We start from the raw sequence: 15,140 nt of genomic DNA, 5'->3' as shown, positions 1-15,140 counted from the left end.
CAGGGCCAGCCTAGGGACTGGAGTAAAATGTGTGTAGACTAACGAGGAGTAGAAGATTCCCCAGAAGGAATCAGACAGCTACCGCCAGAGAGGGAGAAATAGCCTGTAGATGACAGAAAACAGTAAATGCTCCTCCCGGTAGGGGCAGGACATTCAGGCTATTTCAGAGGAAGTAGTCTACAGAGAGGCTGCCCGGGGTAGAAAGGAGGAGCATGCCTCAGGCTCCTTTGTGGGAAAAGAGCCTCACAGTCACCAGCGAGAAGGTCCCCTTTATGACAGTTGGTATGATTTCCTAACCCTCTTACGCTTAGAACAGCCAGACCCTGGTCGTCATGCCTGCCACTGTCTAGTGGTCATCTGACCTCGTGTCTCATTCACACGAGGGTGCAGATGATAGAGCCCTGGGCTTGGAATGGGCAGACCTGGTGCCAGGTCCCAGCTCTGTGTTACCAGCTGTGTGGCCTTGGGCGGGCCTCTCTGAACCTCCCTCTCTGCCGTAGCCGGGGCCCCCGCTGGAAAGTCCATCCCAGTGTGCCAGAGGGAGTTGGCATCCGAGCAGGGCGTGGGGACAGCCAGAACACGCAGAGCGTTGAGGGCAGTGCCTAGAGGAAATGGGGTTTGGTTGAGTGATGCAGTGACGGGGTCGGCGAGCATTTACTGAAATGCGCCAGGTGCCCACTTTCTGTGCCTTCTCATTCAGTCCTCACTTACAAGCCCGAAGTCACAGACAGGGAAGCAGAAGCTCGGAGACGCAGAGTCATGTGCCCAGAAGCAGCATGGCTGGGATTCAGGCCCAGGTATGGCTGAGTCTGAAACCCGTGCTCCTAACCACTCAGCCCCCCAGCCTCCTTGAGGCCCAGCACTGGCGTTACATCTGTCTGTTCCAAGATAGATTTGCCTCAGAGTTCTGCCTAGAGCTGGCCTTCGGAGGCCCGTTTGGCACTCCCACTAAGACGTGGGCAGAGCCTGTCCTGCAGAGGGCTGCTCCGAGCACAACACAGGCCCTTCACAAACGGACCTCAGATGTGGGAGGGCTCCGCTCTACACCGTGCCACGCGACCTTTGCCCTCTGAGTTTCCCACTGGCTCAGTGTGTCCCCCCAGGCCGGCATCATGGTCTTCAGGGGAACCAGGGCTTCCCCGGCGGAAGGCACAGTTAAATATGTGCTGAGCCAGACCCCAGGTGTGCAGAGAGGGACCTCTGTCCCAGCCAGGGAGCCTCAGGCACAGCGTGCTTCTGGAGGAGCTGATACCTGAGCAGGGCCTTGACCCGAAGTAAGGAGCTGACCTGCCGGCAGGATAGCGGAGGGCTTTTCATGAAGAGGAAACCACGTGTGCAAAGGTGTAGAGGCAGGATTTCTAGCTGGGCATCTGGCAGAATTCCGGTGGCAGGGGACACGGCCAGCTGGGTCACTCTGCCCAGCAGGGAGCTCGGGGGAGAAGTGCCATCACACGTGTCCTGTACACAGGGACACTCCATCTGTGGGGACCCAGAAAGGGCTGTTCCTAGGGACGGGGGCTTTCAGGGGGCACTGTTTCTAGATGCAGCCCATCCCCGAGCTAAAGGAAAGCGGGGGCAGCATCTGGATCTGCACCTTCGTTTCTCCCCAGAGAAGGGAACCGAGATCCAGAGATGGGAGCGGCTGTCCCAGTGCACACAGCAGAAGTCACTGTTTCCAAGTGGGACTGAGACAGGACTGGCCTGTCCCCTCTCTGGGACTTTGACGGCCCCAAGTGCACTTCTGAGCTTTGGAGCGTGTCTGCCCGGAAGCCCCCGTGCTCCACCCCAGAGGCCAAAGGGAAGGGAGTGTCTTCTCATCTTTTCTGGGGGCAGGTACTGGGGTGGCAGAGCCGAAGGGTTCCCACTCCCCAGGCAGGCCTGGCCCAGCCGGGAAGGCTGCCCGGCAAGATCCTAGCCAGCAGCTGGCCTCGGAGTCCGCCAGCCATATTTATCCGAGTACTGTCCGGGCTGGGTCCTCACACACAGGCACTGTCTTCTGAAATTGCAGTGCCTCCCACATGTACACGCCTGATGGAGTCTTTCCTCCCTCCCATCTGAAAAGCTGTGGCCATCTCGGTGGTGGGTAGCTGAGACAGTACTGTAGCTGCCCTTTCCCACACAGTCAGCAGTTCTTGTTTTCTCAAAGAGAAGGGAGCGAGATTGTGTTGGTCAGCTGCCTCTGAATCCCAATCCAGGTCCTGTTGCTGCCCCCTGGAACCTGATTTCTCCTGTCCTAGGCAGCAGAATAGGGGAGGGCTTTCCGTGGCTGACCAGACCAGATAACCACCTTTTTTTTTTTTACTCATTCATTCTTTGCACAGTTGTATGCCAGGCACCCAGCACATACCAGTGAGGCGGTGCTGGGGCAGGCCCGAGGGCAGGCAGACCAGTAAGGAAGTCAGACTGAGGACCTGCTGACTTGGACCGAAGGGCCGCAGGGAGAAGAGCGAGGTGGAGAGACGGGAGGGGAGGCAGGCCCCACGTGGCATGTCCCCCAGGACACCTGAGCATGTTAACATGTCCCCGGACCAGCTCCTCAAGGGGACAGAATCTCCAAAGACAGCGAGCCATGTCACGCGGCCCCGGGTATGTCGTGTCCTGCTCCAAGGACCACGTGGCTTCCCAGCAACCCTGTCGGCAGCTGTGCATGACAGTCTCCACAGCCTTCTGTGGCTCTTCTGGGACGGGAGGCTTTGTGATACTGAGGCAGTAAACCCCTCCAAGTCCAGTCTGCCACTAACACAAACCACGTGTGGCCCTCCACGCCAGCTGCCACACTGTTTTCCTTGGACAGCATGTCTCCTTTCTCTCTCCCACAAGCTGATCTTGAAAACTGCTGATGGAGTGTTCCCTCATCCCCCTTGGAGGCCTGCAATGTGGCCACTTGACGTGGCTCCCTCTCCCTTCCCGTCCCCCAGACTGACTCACTTTCCTCCTCGGTTTCCAGTCCTCCTCACCCCAAGCACCACTCCCTTTTATTATCTGGGGGGAAGGGATGGATTTTCTAGTTTCCAAGGAGAGCAGTCTACAGTTGGCCTTAGCCCGGCATGCCTCTGGTCCTGCTGCTGCAGACAGCCTGGGTCCGGGGGTCCCCACAGAGTGTCTGGAATGTGGCCTGTGGGTGCCAAGTATGACAGCCCTCTGGATAGAAGCAGCTTGTGGCCTATGAATCTGGACACACTAAGACCAAAAGCAAAATAGCTCACAGGCCTCTGATCTCCTGTCCTTGCAAAGAGTCCTCTTAGATTGTCATTACCATTGACAGAGTGATAAAGAAAGTGAAATAAAACTGGGTAAAGCTAAATGAGGAGGATGGGTGTTATAGTTCAGCCCTGCACTGTCTATGATCACAGCAGTAGTCATGTGAGGCTATTTAAATTAATAAGAGTTAAATAAAATTAAAAGTTGGATTCTTCCGTCTCCGGAGCCACGGTTCAAGTGCTCAGCCTTGGAGCTCCATCTAGGGCTAGTGGCTACAGTAAGGGACGGTGTAGATATAGAACATTGCCATTATTGCAGAAGGTCCTGTTGGACAACCAAGCTCTGGCTCCTGAGGGGACTTGGATAGTCTGAGGAGTTTTGCTAACCTTAAAACACAGCCTCGTGCTGGAATGTTATTCACCCTTAAAAAGAAAGGACATTCCGACACCTGCTACAACATGGATGAACCTCGAAGACGTGAGGCTGAGCGAAATAAGCCAGACACCGGACACATACTGCACGATTCCGTGACATGTAGCACCTAGAACAGGTCGATTTGTACAGATAGAAAGTGGAATGGTGGTTGCCAGGGGCTGGGGGAGGAGAATAGGGAGTTAGTGTTTAATGGGGACAGAGTTTCAGTTTAGGATGATGAAGAGGTTCTGGAGATGGATGGTGGTGATGGTTGCACAGCAATGTGAATGTGCTTAATGCCACTCCTTGTATGTTCAAAATGGTAAAGTTTATGTTAAGTATATTTAACACAATTTCTAAAACACACAGCCTCACAAACTACTAAAAATCATTCCCAAATAACTTTTAGAATAATGTCTTCTTTATGGGCGGAGTGCCAGGAGAGAGGGGATCTGTTGTTGAGCACCTGGATGTCCCCAAAGGGCTCACGTTCGGCGTTCACGGACATAGTGACTCTGCCAAGCAGACTGTGGTCCTCGTTCCCCAGATGGTGACTCGGGCTCCCTGGGCAAGGAGGCTGGCCCCTGACACACAGCTGGCCTGAGGAAGCATCAGGATGTAACCCCAGGACTGTCTGGTCCCCAGGGGTACCATCTGTGGTTAGACTTTGCAGCATGAAACCCGGGTCTGCTGCCTCAATCAGTAACACTTGAGAGGACACTTCAGCTCTTTGGGCCATGCTTGTCTGGGTAAAAGCAAGTCAGGACAAGGGACGAGAGAGTAACTTCCTAAGACACACTGTCAGAGACCACAGGCAGCACTGGGGGAGGCCTGTTCCTCTGGCCTCCTTCAGACAGAGGCTCAGAAGGAGGCCGGGAGAAGGGAGAACGGGCATGGTCAGGCGGATGGATTACTGGTGCATACTTTGTTTTTTTTTTTCTCCTGAGTTCCCTTTATTGGTGTTCCAGCATTGTCCTAACAAAATTGAGAAGGACCAAAAAAGATGGCATTAGGCAAAACCTATCATCTCTAAAAGACTCTGTGGCTGAGACTGATCGATCACCCACTTTTCAAAAGAAAGCATGCTGTTCACCTGTGCACAGAATATTAAACTTACTTCATCTCAGGCTGATTTTTCACGCTTGCATGACCCTCCAAAGCCACCTTTGAGAGTGACCTTAAGGAAAGAGAGTGGGATTTCGACTAAGGTCCTTGAACTGGCTGGACCACCACTCAGCTGGGTGACCTCAAGCAGCTGTCCCTCTCCGCTCCCCAGTTTCCCCTATCTGGGACATGGGGAGTGTACATTTATATCACAGAGTTACTGTGAAGGTCAGATCAAATCATGCATGCGAAGGCTTGCTAACCGTAAACTGCCAAACAACTGTTAGAGTGGTGACTAATTCTTATTTAATATTAGTGACATTAAAAGTATTAACTAGGGCACTTAGCGAACACGTGAAGCTGTCTCCCAGAGTGTTCCACTCAGTTGCCTTCGTTGCTTTGGTCAGTTGGTGCTGAGTACCTACTTTGTCCCAGAGTCGGAAAGCTCCTGGATTCAAAGAAAGCAGCCCACCTCTGCAGCAGGCCTGCTGTGGGCTCTCCAGTTGCTGAATGACGGTGGACCAAGCATGTCCCATGGCCACGCAGCACAGAGTAGGGCCAACGGGAAACCACAAATCAGACCGTGACCTCTGGGCAGCCCATCAGGGTGCCGGCCAAGCCAAGGCGGACCCGCCTCCCCAGGGGCATCACAGAAGACAGCACCAACGGGGCAGGGAGCCCCCCGCCTGTCTCCCAGGCCCACAGAGCAATCCGTTTTCGTCGAGCTGGCTGGTGTGACGGCAGAGAAGCCACGGGCTTCCATCTCTGGCCGCGCCGCTTGCTGGCTGCAGGCCCGTGGCTGATTTCTTCCCTCTTTGGGCTCCAGTTTCCTGGCTGATCATGTCCACCTTGAAGGAGTGTTCGGAAGATTTAGTGAGAGCATGTGTCTAAAGAATCTAGTCCGTGCCTGGCACGGATAACCTGTTTCTCTTGAGACCTCTCCTCCCTCCCCCTACGCACTAGCCGTGCTTATTTCTCCAGGGCTATTCGGGGCTTCTTTCCTTCTGCAGAGGGGCATCTTGAATGCCACGGTGACTTTCTGCTGGAGGAGAAGCGATGAGCAGGCTTTTCACATTCCAGCCGTCACGTGGGAGGCTCAAGACTCCCTTCCTGTTTGAATGCCGGGCCCAGGTACCAGTAGGGTGGCTGTGCTGCTATGATGAGCCTCTCTGTACAGCAAGGGTCCATCTCCCTCGGCGGTTGTTGGGGACCCCAGACCCTCCGGGGCAGAGAAGCTACTGTCTGCAGTGTGGCCGGTCACATGGCAGAAAGAAGTGGGGGTGGTGAATCACGCACCACTCATAACTCTCCCACCCCAAAGTGGCACATGTCTCTTCTCCTCACATTTAACTGGCCACATCCCACTGCAAGGGGTTGGGGGCGTACAAATCTACCGTGTGCTCAGGAGAAGAACCAGAAATCTGATGACAGCCTCAGTCACTACCACGGCCCCACTTTAATCCATAAAGTAACACTGCATGTTGGTATCATTATGGCCAACTTAAAGATGAGACCCGGGGTCTGTCACTTCCCCAAGACCACAAGCAACAGGTCCTTGGGATTTTGTATATCAAATCGGAGAGGCGTTTATCACAGTAGTAAAGGTTTCCAGTTTGGGGACTGGGCCCCTGTTCTTTCTCCCCCCTACAGCAGCCTACACCTACCTCTGAAGGTGCTTCGTACACCACCCTGTAAGGATTTATTTCCTCTTCCGTCTCTCTAGACTTCGAGTCTTTTCGTCTCCGAACCCCATGTACCTAGCACAGAGTGGGGCTGTTGGGCCAGCCTGGGGAACCTTAGTGTGGCAGGGGAGTGTAATGATCTCACAGGCATAGACCTAACCAGATTAATTGAGTCCCAGTGGTTTGTTACCTGACGAAACCTGCAATTCTTGGGAAACAGATTGACCAGCTGTCAGTGGAATTCTGGTGGCTCTGGGGGTTTTGTTCACATTTCAGGTCCTGTGGCTGGAGACCCCCAGGAAAACTGACAGTGGTCTCTCCCAGCTCTGAGCCTTCACTGATATGGCGGCTGTGAACAGAGAGAATTGTTTTCATGGAGATCCTAGGTCCAGTTGACATTGCCTTCCCATTAGTCTGGGTTTCTGAAAAGCTGAACACAGTGAGCCTTTATATATCAAATCACATATTTCACATAATTCCCTTAAAATGTCAGAAATGCATTTATCATATTAAAGGCTTCCGTTTTTGCTATTCTCCCCCTGTTTAGATGCAGATGTTGGACAAATTTCCCATGGAAGGAGGACAGAAGGATCCCAAACAGCGGATCATTCCCTTTCTGCCAGGTGGGTGAGACACATGCTATTAGAAGGGGCTCTGGGGGATCCAGGATAGCCCCCACATTTCTCAGCTCAGCTTCCTGGGGCATTGTCCTAATAACCAGAGTCCCAGCCGTTTGTAGAAATTAGTGCCTAAGAATATGGGCTTTGGGGTTAGATGCTACACCATCTTCTTAGGCAAGATACTTCACCTCCAGGATCCTCAGTATTTTCTGTCTCTACAGTGGGAGTAATTAGAGCTCATAAAGCTTTTGTAGTGAGTGGCATCTTTGTTATGGCTGCAGTATTACTTTGCCATTGCCGTGTCATGAATTCACACCAATTTAGCAGCTTAAAACCACCCTCATTTATTACCTCAAGTTCAGTTGGTAGGAAGTCCAGGCAGGTGCTGCTGGGTTCTTTGGTCAGAGTCTCCCAAGGCAGAAGTCATCATCTTGGCCAGGCTGGGCTCTTATCTGGAGGATTAGGAAGAATCCACTTCCAGCCTCATTCAGGTTGTTGGCAGAATTCAATTCCTTGCAGCTATGGAAGTAGAATACATGTTTCCTTGCTGGCTCTCAGCCAGGGACCCCTCAGCTTCCAGAGGCTGACTGCGTTCCTTATCCATCTTCAAGCTGGCGGTGGAGCATTGAATCTTTCCCGTGCTTTGAATCTCTCTGACTTCCCCTTCTGCCACCTGTTGGAGAAAGCTGTTTGCTTGTAAGGGCTCATGTGATTACGTTATACCTACCTAGCTAATCCAGGATAATTTCCCTCTCTTAAATAGAACTGTGGCATATGTCGTAACATGATCCCAGGAGTGAGATCTCATCATATGTATAGGCTCTGGGGCTCTGGGGATGACGATGGGACATCTTTGGGGGTCCGTTTTAGAAATCTGCCTGCCTAGGGGCGCCTGGGTGGCTCAGTCATTAAGCGTCTGCCTTCGGCTCAGGTCATGATCCCAGGGTCCTGGGATCGAGCCCTGCATCGGGTTCCTTGCTCGGCAAGGAGCCTGCTTCTCCCTCTCCCATTCCCCCTACTTGTGTTCCCTCTCTAGCTGTCTCTCCCTCTGTCAAATAAATAAAATCTTTAAAAAAAAAAAAATCTGCCTGCCTATCTGCCACAGCTACCAAGCACCTTCTGAGTGCCAGGCGCTCCTCCAGGCACTATGGAGGAGTTAATACCCTCATGGCTGATCCCTGCCCTTCAGACATTAAGTGTTTCTTTCCCCAAAAAAAATTCCTTACCAAAGGAATAGTATTAAGGCTTCAGCTTCAAAAAACGGGCTACCCAAACCAGAGTTATTACCTCAAGTAATAATATTGGATGTCTACTGTAGGCCAGTCACCGGGCTAAGTGCTTTACATTCATTACCTTGTTTAGTCTTCAGAACAACCCTGTGCCCATTTTACAGATGAGGAAATTGAGGAGGCTCAGAGAAATTATAATCATTTGCACAAATAGCAGAGCTGTGCTTCAAACACGGCTTTGGCTGGCTCCAAAATTCATGCCTAAAGTCAAACAGCCCAGGTTCAAATCCCAGTGCCCCCCGCTCATCCACTGTTACCTTCGGTAAATTATTTAAGCACACAGAGTTTCATTCTTCATTTGCAAATTATAGATAATAGTGATACTTAAATAATAGAGTTGTTGTGAGGATTAGCTAGGTGCTAAGTGGCACATAACTAGCAGCAATCAAGCACTTACTATTATTTTTATGTACAGATAATCAGCAAATTGATAGTCGCCCTAAATCACAAATATTTAGAGCTGGAAGTGCCCTTTAGATCTTTTCCATTTTGCAGACAAGGGAGCAGGCCCTGAGAGGAGGGGGACTGCCTGAGTCCCACAGGAGCCCACTCTCTCCTCCCTACTCCAGGGTTCTGCCATCAGCACGTCGAGTGGTTCTTCCAGATATTGGCATCACTGAGTGGATTTAGAGACAGGGTAGATGTATTTGCCAGGCCCCATCTACTGGGAGAACCATTTGCCTAAAAAAACTAATATTTTTAGTTCTTCCACGGAGAAAGTGTGCAGTCACACTAGAATTTTTGTTTCCTATTGGAGAAAACCCAGTGTACCAACGCAACAGCCAACTAGCAGGGCTCCAGAGCTTATGCTTTGGAATCAAACAGACCCAGTTCTGTGACTTCACACAGATGACAACCCCCTGCCCCCAAGCCTCAATTTCTCCATCTGTAAAATGGGACAATGACTCCCGCTTTACAAAGCTTCTCTCCCTGGCACATAGTGGGTTCTCTGCAAAAGTCAGAAACGGGATCCTGGGACATTCCTTGGGAATTTCTTGGTATTCATATTTTAGGGTCATACTTAAATGATCAATCTGAATATTCAAGTTGAACTGGACCCCAAACGTAGGTTTTTTTCTTCAAGGAAGGAGAGGAAAGCAGTGAGTTATAACTCTTTACTGGATGAAAGACAAAAGCCAGCTGTGAAAAAACTTCCCAGCACAGGGAAGAACTTGAGCTGACCCTCTCCCAAGCCCCGGAAAGCTTTCATGGTTACGGAATCCTTTTCCACCCACGAATTTATGAAAATGCTGTTCTCAGAGACTCAGCCCCATTTTCCCTGCTTGGGGCACCCACTTGCTGCTCAGAGAGGTGTGGTTGGGCCCCAGGACCCCTAGAGCATCCCTTCATGGCCCACCTCTTAGCTCTTCCTTGAGGCCAAGGCCAAGGGCAGGGATACATGGGAGGCACATCCCCTCTCCTAGGGGTCCGTTTTCTGCCAAGACTGCCGCGTCAGCAGAACAAAAGCAAGTCTCTTGTTAGCACAAAGGCAGGGGGAGGGTGAAGCAGCCCTGTACAATTTTCCATCCCAGCAAGAGCTGGGGAAGCCAACTTGGCAGAGGATGCAGCTTGAAAAATAAGACTTACAGTTTGGCCTTCCACCACTGGAAAACAAAAGCCTGCCCGTTCCCACCAAAGGCTGTGCTCTCCGCCTAGCACCCTTTCCACTCCAGGAAGGCTGGCCTGCCAGGGAAGGCTCACCCTCCTTCCCCACAACTCACACAGAAACCCATGAGGCACAGATAAAGGGCCATTGCCCCCATTGGCATTTCACTCAGAGCCCCCGGCCAAGGAGGTGCTGGCCACATGGTTCTGCCCCACAGCCCAGGGCCTGAGCCGGGCTCCAGGTCTGCTGCAGACGGATGATGAATTAGCCTATCAGAGGCAGGTCTTAAGAAACCAAGCTGCAGGTTGAGGAAAGAACGTGTGCTCTTAATTGCAGAGTATGAGTCAATATCATATAACCCATTTAAACAAAACAAAACAAAAAGTGATTACTCTTTTATGAGCACCCAGGAAGGGCGAAGCCCTGTGCTGGGTGAGTCATGGAAGTTACTACTAAGAAATAAGGGCTGCTCTCCCATTTTACAGATGAGGAGACTGAGGCTCTGGGAGGCAAATGCATTTCCCAAGGCAGCACAGTCACCCTGGATTGGCTGACTACAGCGCCTGTGGCTCCCCGGCAGGTGCCACCACAGGGCTTCCTGTCCCCCTCGTTGGCAGGGCATCTGCTACATGCCCGGAGACTCCTAGGCCATTCGGGGAGAGGAATGGTGCTTTTGTTGTCGTGTCACACCCCCAGGAGACCTTGAAGGTGCCAGAGTTCTCCATCCTTCTCTCTCAGCCCCTGCAGGCTGGGCCTTGAGTGAATTCTCTTCGTCGGTGGTGACTCCAGGACCAGCCTGTGCTGTTCCCATGGGCCGGTGCATGCACTGTGCCTATTGTGAATTGTTTTGAGTTGGGTCACAGCCTCCCCAGTAAGAGGCCTGAACACCCCATTCCCCACCCTTCCTCTGATTTATAGAAGGGGACATTATATCAAAATGGGACCAAAATGTTTTTGGTAGGGACTCCTCTCCAATTCTGAGAAACAGATTAGAGGCAGGAAGCATTTACTGTGGGAGATTTCTCTTCAGGCAGGCATTCCTTGTTTTTCCTAAAGGCTCGGGATTCTCCTAGAGGTTCTAAACTTCGAACAGTCCCACCCACGAGGGTGGTAATTTGATTATCACAATGACTGGGGGTGGAATGGGGATGGTCCAGGGATCCTAAACATCCTGCAGGGTGGGGGACTCCCACAGTGGGAAGGACTGCCCCACCCGGAATGTCAACAGGGTCCCTCCCTGTTGGGAAACACTGACAGTGTTAAGAGGGCCGGCCCCTGTGCTGGCCCATCGAGGGCTCACGGTACCTATCGACTGAATAAAACCAGGTACATCAGGTTGTAAACCCTCCCCACTTGGCTGCGTAATTTGCTTTTTTATGGTAAATGGCATGAAAACTTCCTGATTTCAGAAGCAATACATGTTTATGGTAGGAAATTTGGGGAAAGTCAAAGAAGAAAACAAAAAGGCTCTGTCTTCCACCCCTTGGAGACAAGCACTTTGAATCCTGTGATGCGTTTTGTTTAGATTTTTCCTTTCTAATAAACATGGTATGTCAGAAGTTTGACTGACTCATAAGCAGAATTAAAACGATCACCATAATAAACAAAGGAGACTCCATGTTATTAAAGAATATGAGGAATATGTATTTTATCTCACTGTGGGTTATTGTTTTCTTTTTAAGTGGTAGAAATTAAGCAGAAAAAAAAAACCTTCACCATTAGGTTGACCATATCTACCTAATTTCCTAATTGTGACCTTTTGCCCAAGAGCCAATGGTCAGATTATGTTAAGTGTTAGATTAACCACATTGGCTTTTTGGGTGCAAGTCTCCCTAACCAGCTTGCATTGCAGATCTTGGAATCAATAGGCTGTTTCCCATTATCCCTTTCAATTCTATCTTATGAAAACTCCTTTGGACCTTTTTTTTTTTTTTTTTAATTTTTAAAATTTATTTGACAGAGAGACAGCGAGAAAACACAAGCAGGGGGAGTGGGAGAGGGAGAAGCAGGCTTCCTGCTGAGCAGGGAGCCCGATGGAGGGCTCCATCCCAGGACTCTGGGACCGTGACCTGAGCCGAAGGCAGATGGTTAATGACTGAGCCACTCAGGGGCCCCTCCTTTGGGCCTTTCCTACCATCCTGTTCCTGCTCACTCAAGCTTGATCTTTGGAGATGGCGGCCTCACCAGAGCCATGTTGGAGCACTGGTTGATCTCTCCTTGCCCTGCCGCCTTGTGACCCGAATTGCTCTCCTTGACCTGCCTCCTCTGACCAGAAGCTCTCCATACTTTGCTGTTGGAAAAGCTGTGGTCTCCCTATGCCCTCCTCTTTGACCTTCCCCTGGAGACTCCTGGCACTCTGCATAAGCTGGGCTCCCCTCTTGGTGTCTTATTTCTGATTTTTCTGCTCCCTGCCTATGTGACAGGTCCAGAATGGTGAGGCCAAGCCGTCTTAATGGTCAGTGCATGCACTTGGCCACCATCTCCCCACTCCCCTATTAGACTCACAGAAACTCACCAATTTGCTTTAAACAAACCTCACCGATAGCATTTTAGCATCTTGGATGTTTCCAGACACCCTCATCATTTCTATACTTGTCTTTGCCTGTTACCTGCCCACACATCACACTGGAAGATCTGGTACCACAACCAGTGCTCAGGATATCACCAAACAAGTAGTAGATTGATTCTCAGCTAGTTTTCGGTGAGGCAGGAAGGCTTGGAACCCTTCTGTTACACACAGCTGATTGGGGAAGCAATTGGAAGGATTTGTCATCTTGGCAAGTGAAGTCCACCTTTATACATTCATCAAGTATGAGTGCCGTGTGGTGAGGGTACAAAATTGATTAAGGTCCAGTCAGATCCTATATGTTCTGAGCCCCATGACTTTCCCCATGAGGAAAGAAGAAGATATAAATCGATAGTGTGTGCAATCAGAAAGAGACAGGAACTCTTAATCCATTTGAAGTAGATAAAAATTTCTCAACTGGGATGGTGGGTGAGGTTGGATGAGAAAAGTATTCCAGACAGAGGGAAAGGCACAGAATAATGAAAGAGTGTGGAGTATTTGCAGAATGGAAGACTAGACTAAGCGTAGGAGGACAGAAGAGGAAAGGAGGCTGAGCTGTTAGGTTGTCCACTCTACTGCTCACCCCCTCTGAGAACCGCAGAGTTCGATTATCAGATCTGGCCTTTCTTCTTCATCTGGTAGGAGCCCCTTCCTTCTCAGGATTGATCCAGCCTCCCTTATCTCACCAAAACTTGCCTCCTGGGCCCCACTCCCTCAAGCCCTTGCATTTGAGCTGTGAACAGGGCTTTGGAGGACCATGCATGGGGTCATCCAGGCCCTGTGGACATCCAGCAGGGGATGTTAATGGAAGCCAGAATTTGGGTACCACTCAGACCTACCAGAGGCAGCCACATCCACACCCTCCAGGTTTGCTGAGAACTTGTCATTGCCCCCTTACAATGCCATGTGTGCTCTCCACTCCTGCAGGCAAAATTCTCTTCCGACGGAGCCACATCCGGGACGTGGCCGTCAAACGCCTCATACCGATTGATGAGTACTGTAAGGTAAGTCTAAGAAATGCTAACACTTCCCTGTGTCTCATGTCTTCCCTTTAGGTTGTTTCTTTTCTTCTTTTCCCTTTCTGGCTACAAAATAGTCATTGCGAGCAATCCGCAGTTGAAAGAAATGTAAAAACCAGAAAATCAACCACCCATGAGTCCTCAGAGGCAACAATTATTAAGGTTTCTACATGTTTCCTTTCTAGTTTTTCTCTCTATATGCATTTCTTTATGGTGTTGACACCATCCCATATGTGTTATTTTTGTTGCTCTTTCTTTTTTCTCTAATATTGTGATATAAGAATTTCCCCATGCTATAAAAACATCTTCTTGAGCCTACTTTAAATGGATGCAAAGTATTCCACTGAGTGTGAATGTTCCAGAAGTTATTCAGTCCCTGTCCTTGGACAGTGCAGCTGGCTTCCAATCCCTTGAATGTTCTAAATCACAAGGGGCCTGCCTTTTGGCTACATCTCCTTTGATTTGCGGCTGTGGTTGGGAAAGAAGCATGCTTTTCCTTTGTCTAGGTTCCCTTACCTTTAGTATTATTTCTCTAACTTAAAATCACTAGCAGCTCTGATTGGAGAAGGATGGGAATAACAAGAAATGCCTTAACAATGGAGCAGCAAAGATCGGAAACAAAGCAAATGTATTTGTTCTCTCACATCTGTCCTACATTTTCCTGGAGGTTCTAGCCAGTGTACACAGGGAAAAAAGAAAATAAAAGTCATACAGTTTGGAAAGGAAGAAATAAAACTGCCTTGATTCACAGATGACATGATTCTGTTGGAGAAAATCGTAAGGGAGCCACAAGAAAAAAAAAAATACTAGAACTAATAAGTTTAGTAAGATCACAGGATACAAGATCGATATAAAAAATCAACTGTTGGGGCGCCTGGGTGGCTCAGATGGTTAGGCGTCTGCCTTCAGCTCAGGTCATGGTCCCAGGGTCCTGGGATCGAGCCCCGCATTGGGCTCCTGGCTCAGCGGGGAGCCTGCTTCTCCCTCTGCCTCTGCCTCTCCCCCTGCTCATGCTCTCTCTCTCTCTCTGTCTCAAATGAATAAATAAAATATTAAAAAAAAAAAAAATCAACTGTAGAGGCACCTGGCTGGCTCAATCGGTGGAATGTGGGACTCTTGATCTCAGGGTTGTAAGTTCAAGCCTGACATTGGGCATGGAGCCTCATTGAAAAAAAAAATAAAATAAAAAAATAAAAAATAAATCTTTCTTTATTAAAAAAAAATCAGTTGTACCTCTAAATACTAAGCATGAACAATCCAAAAATGAAATTAAGAAAATAATTCCACTCACAATAACATCAAAAAGAATAAAATACTTACGGGCGCCTGGGTGGCTCAGATGGTTAAGCGTCTGCCTTTGGCTCAGGTCATGATCCCAGAGTCCTGAGATCGAGCCCTTCATCGGGCTCCTGGCTCAGTGGGGAGCCTGCTTCTCCCTCTCCCTCTGCCTTTGCCTCTGCCCCTGCTCATGCTCTCTCTCTCTCTCTCTGTATCTCTGTGTCTCAAATTAATAAATAAAATCTTTAAAAAAAAAAGAATAAAATACTTAGGAATAAATTGAATAAAAGAAGTACAAGGTTTATACATTGAAACTACAAAACACTGTTGAGAAAAACTAAACCAGCTCAAAATTAATGGA

The 15,140-nt window shown here is 49.7% G+C and overlaps 1 protein-coding gene across 2 annotated transcripts in view; it reads left to right on the top strand.

Moving 5' to 3' along the window:
• SH3PXD2B (SH3 and PX domains 2B) overlaps positions 1–15,140 on the top strand; it is a 102,350-nt gene that overhangs the window by 35,127 nt on the left and 52,083 nt on the right. For both annotated transcript variants that reach the window (XM_032403719.1, XM_032403718.1), the window contains exons 3-4: positions 6,949–7,024; positions 13,410–13,486. In XM_032403719.1, coding sequence (XP_032259610.1) covers positions 6,949–7,024; positions 13,410–13,486 — 153 coding nt within the window. The remainder of the gene's footprint in view (positions 1–6,948; positions 7,025–13,409; positions 13,487–15,140) is intronic.

Source organism: Phoca vitulina, unplaced genomic scaffold (genome assembly GCF_004348235.1).
Source record: "Phoca vitulina isolate PV1807 unplaced genomic scaffold, GSC_HSeal_1.0 scaffold6, whole genome shotgun sequence".
NCBI classification, from domain to species: domain Eukaryota; kingdom Metazoa; phylum Chordata; class Mammalia; order Carnivora; family Phocidae; genus Phoca; species Phoca vitulina.
This window is presented reverse-complemented; position numbering and strand designations above follow the sequence as displayed.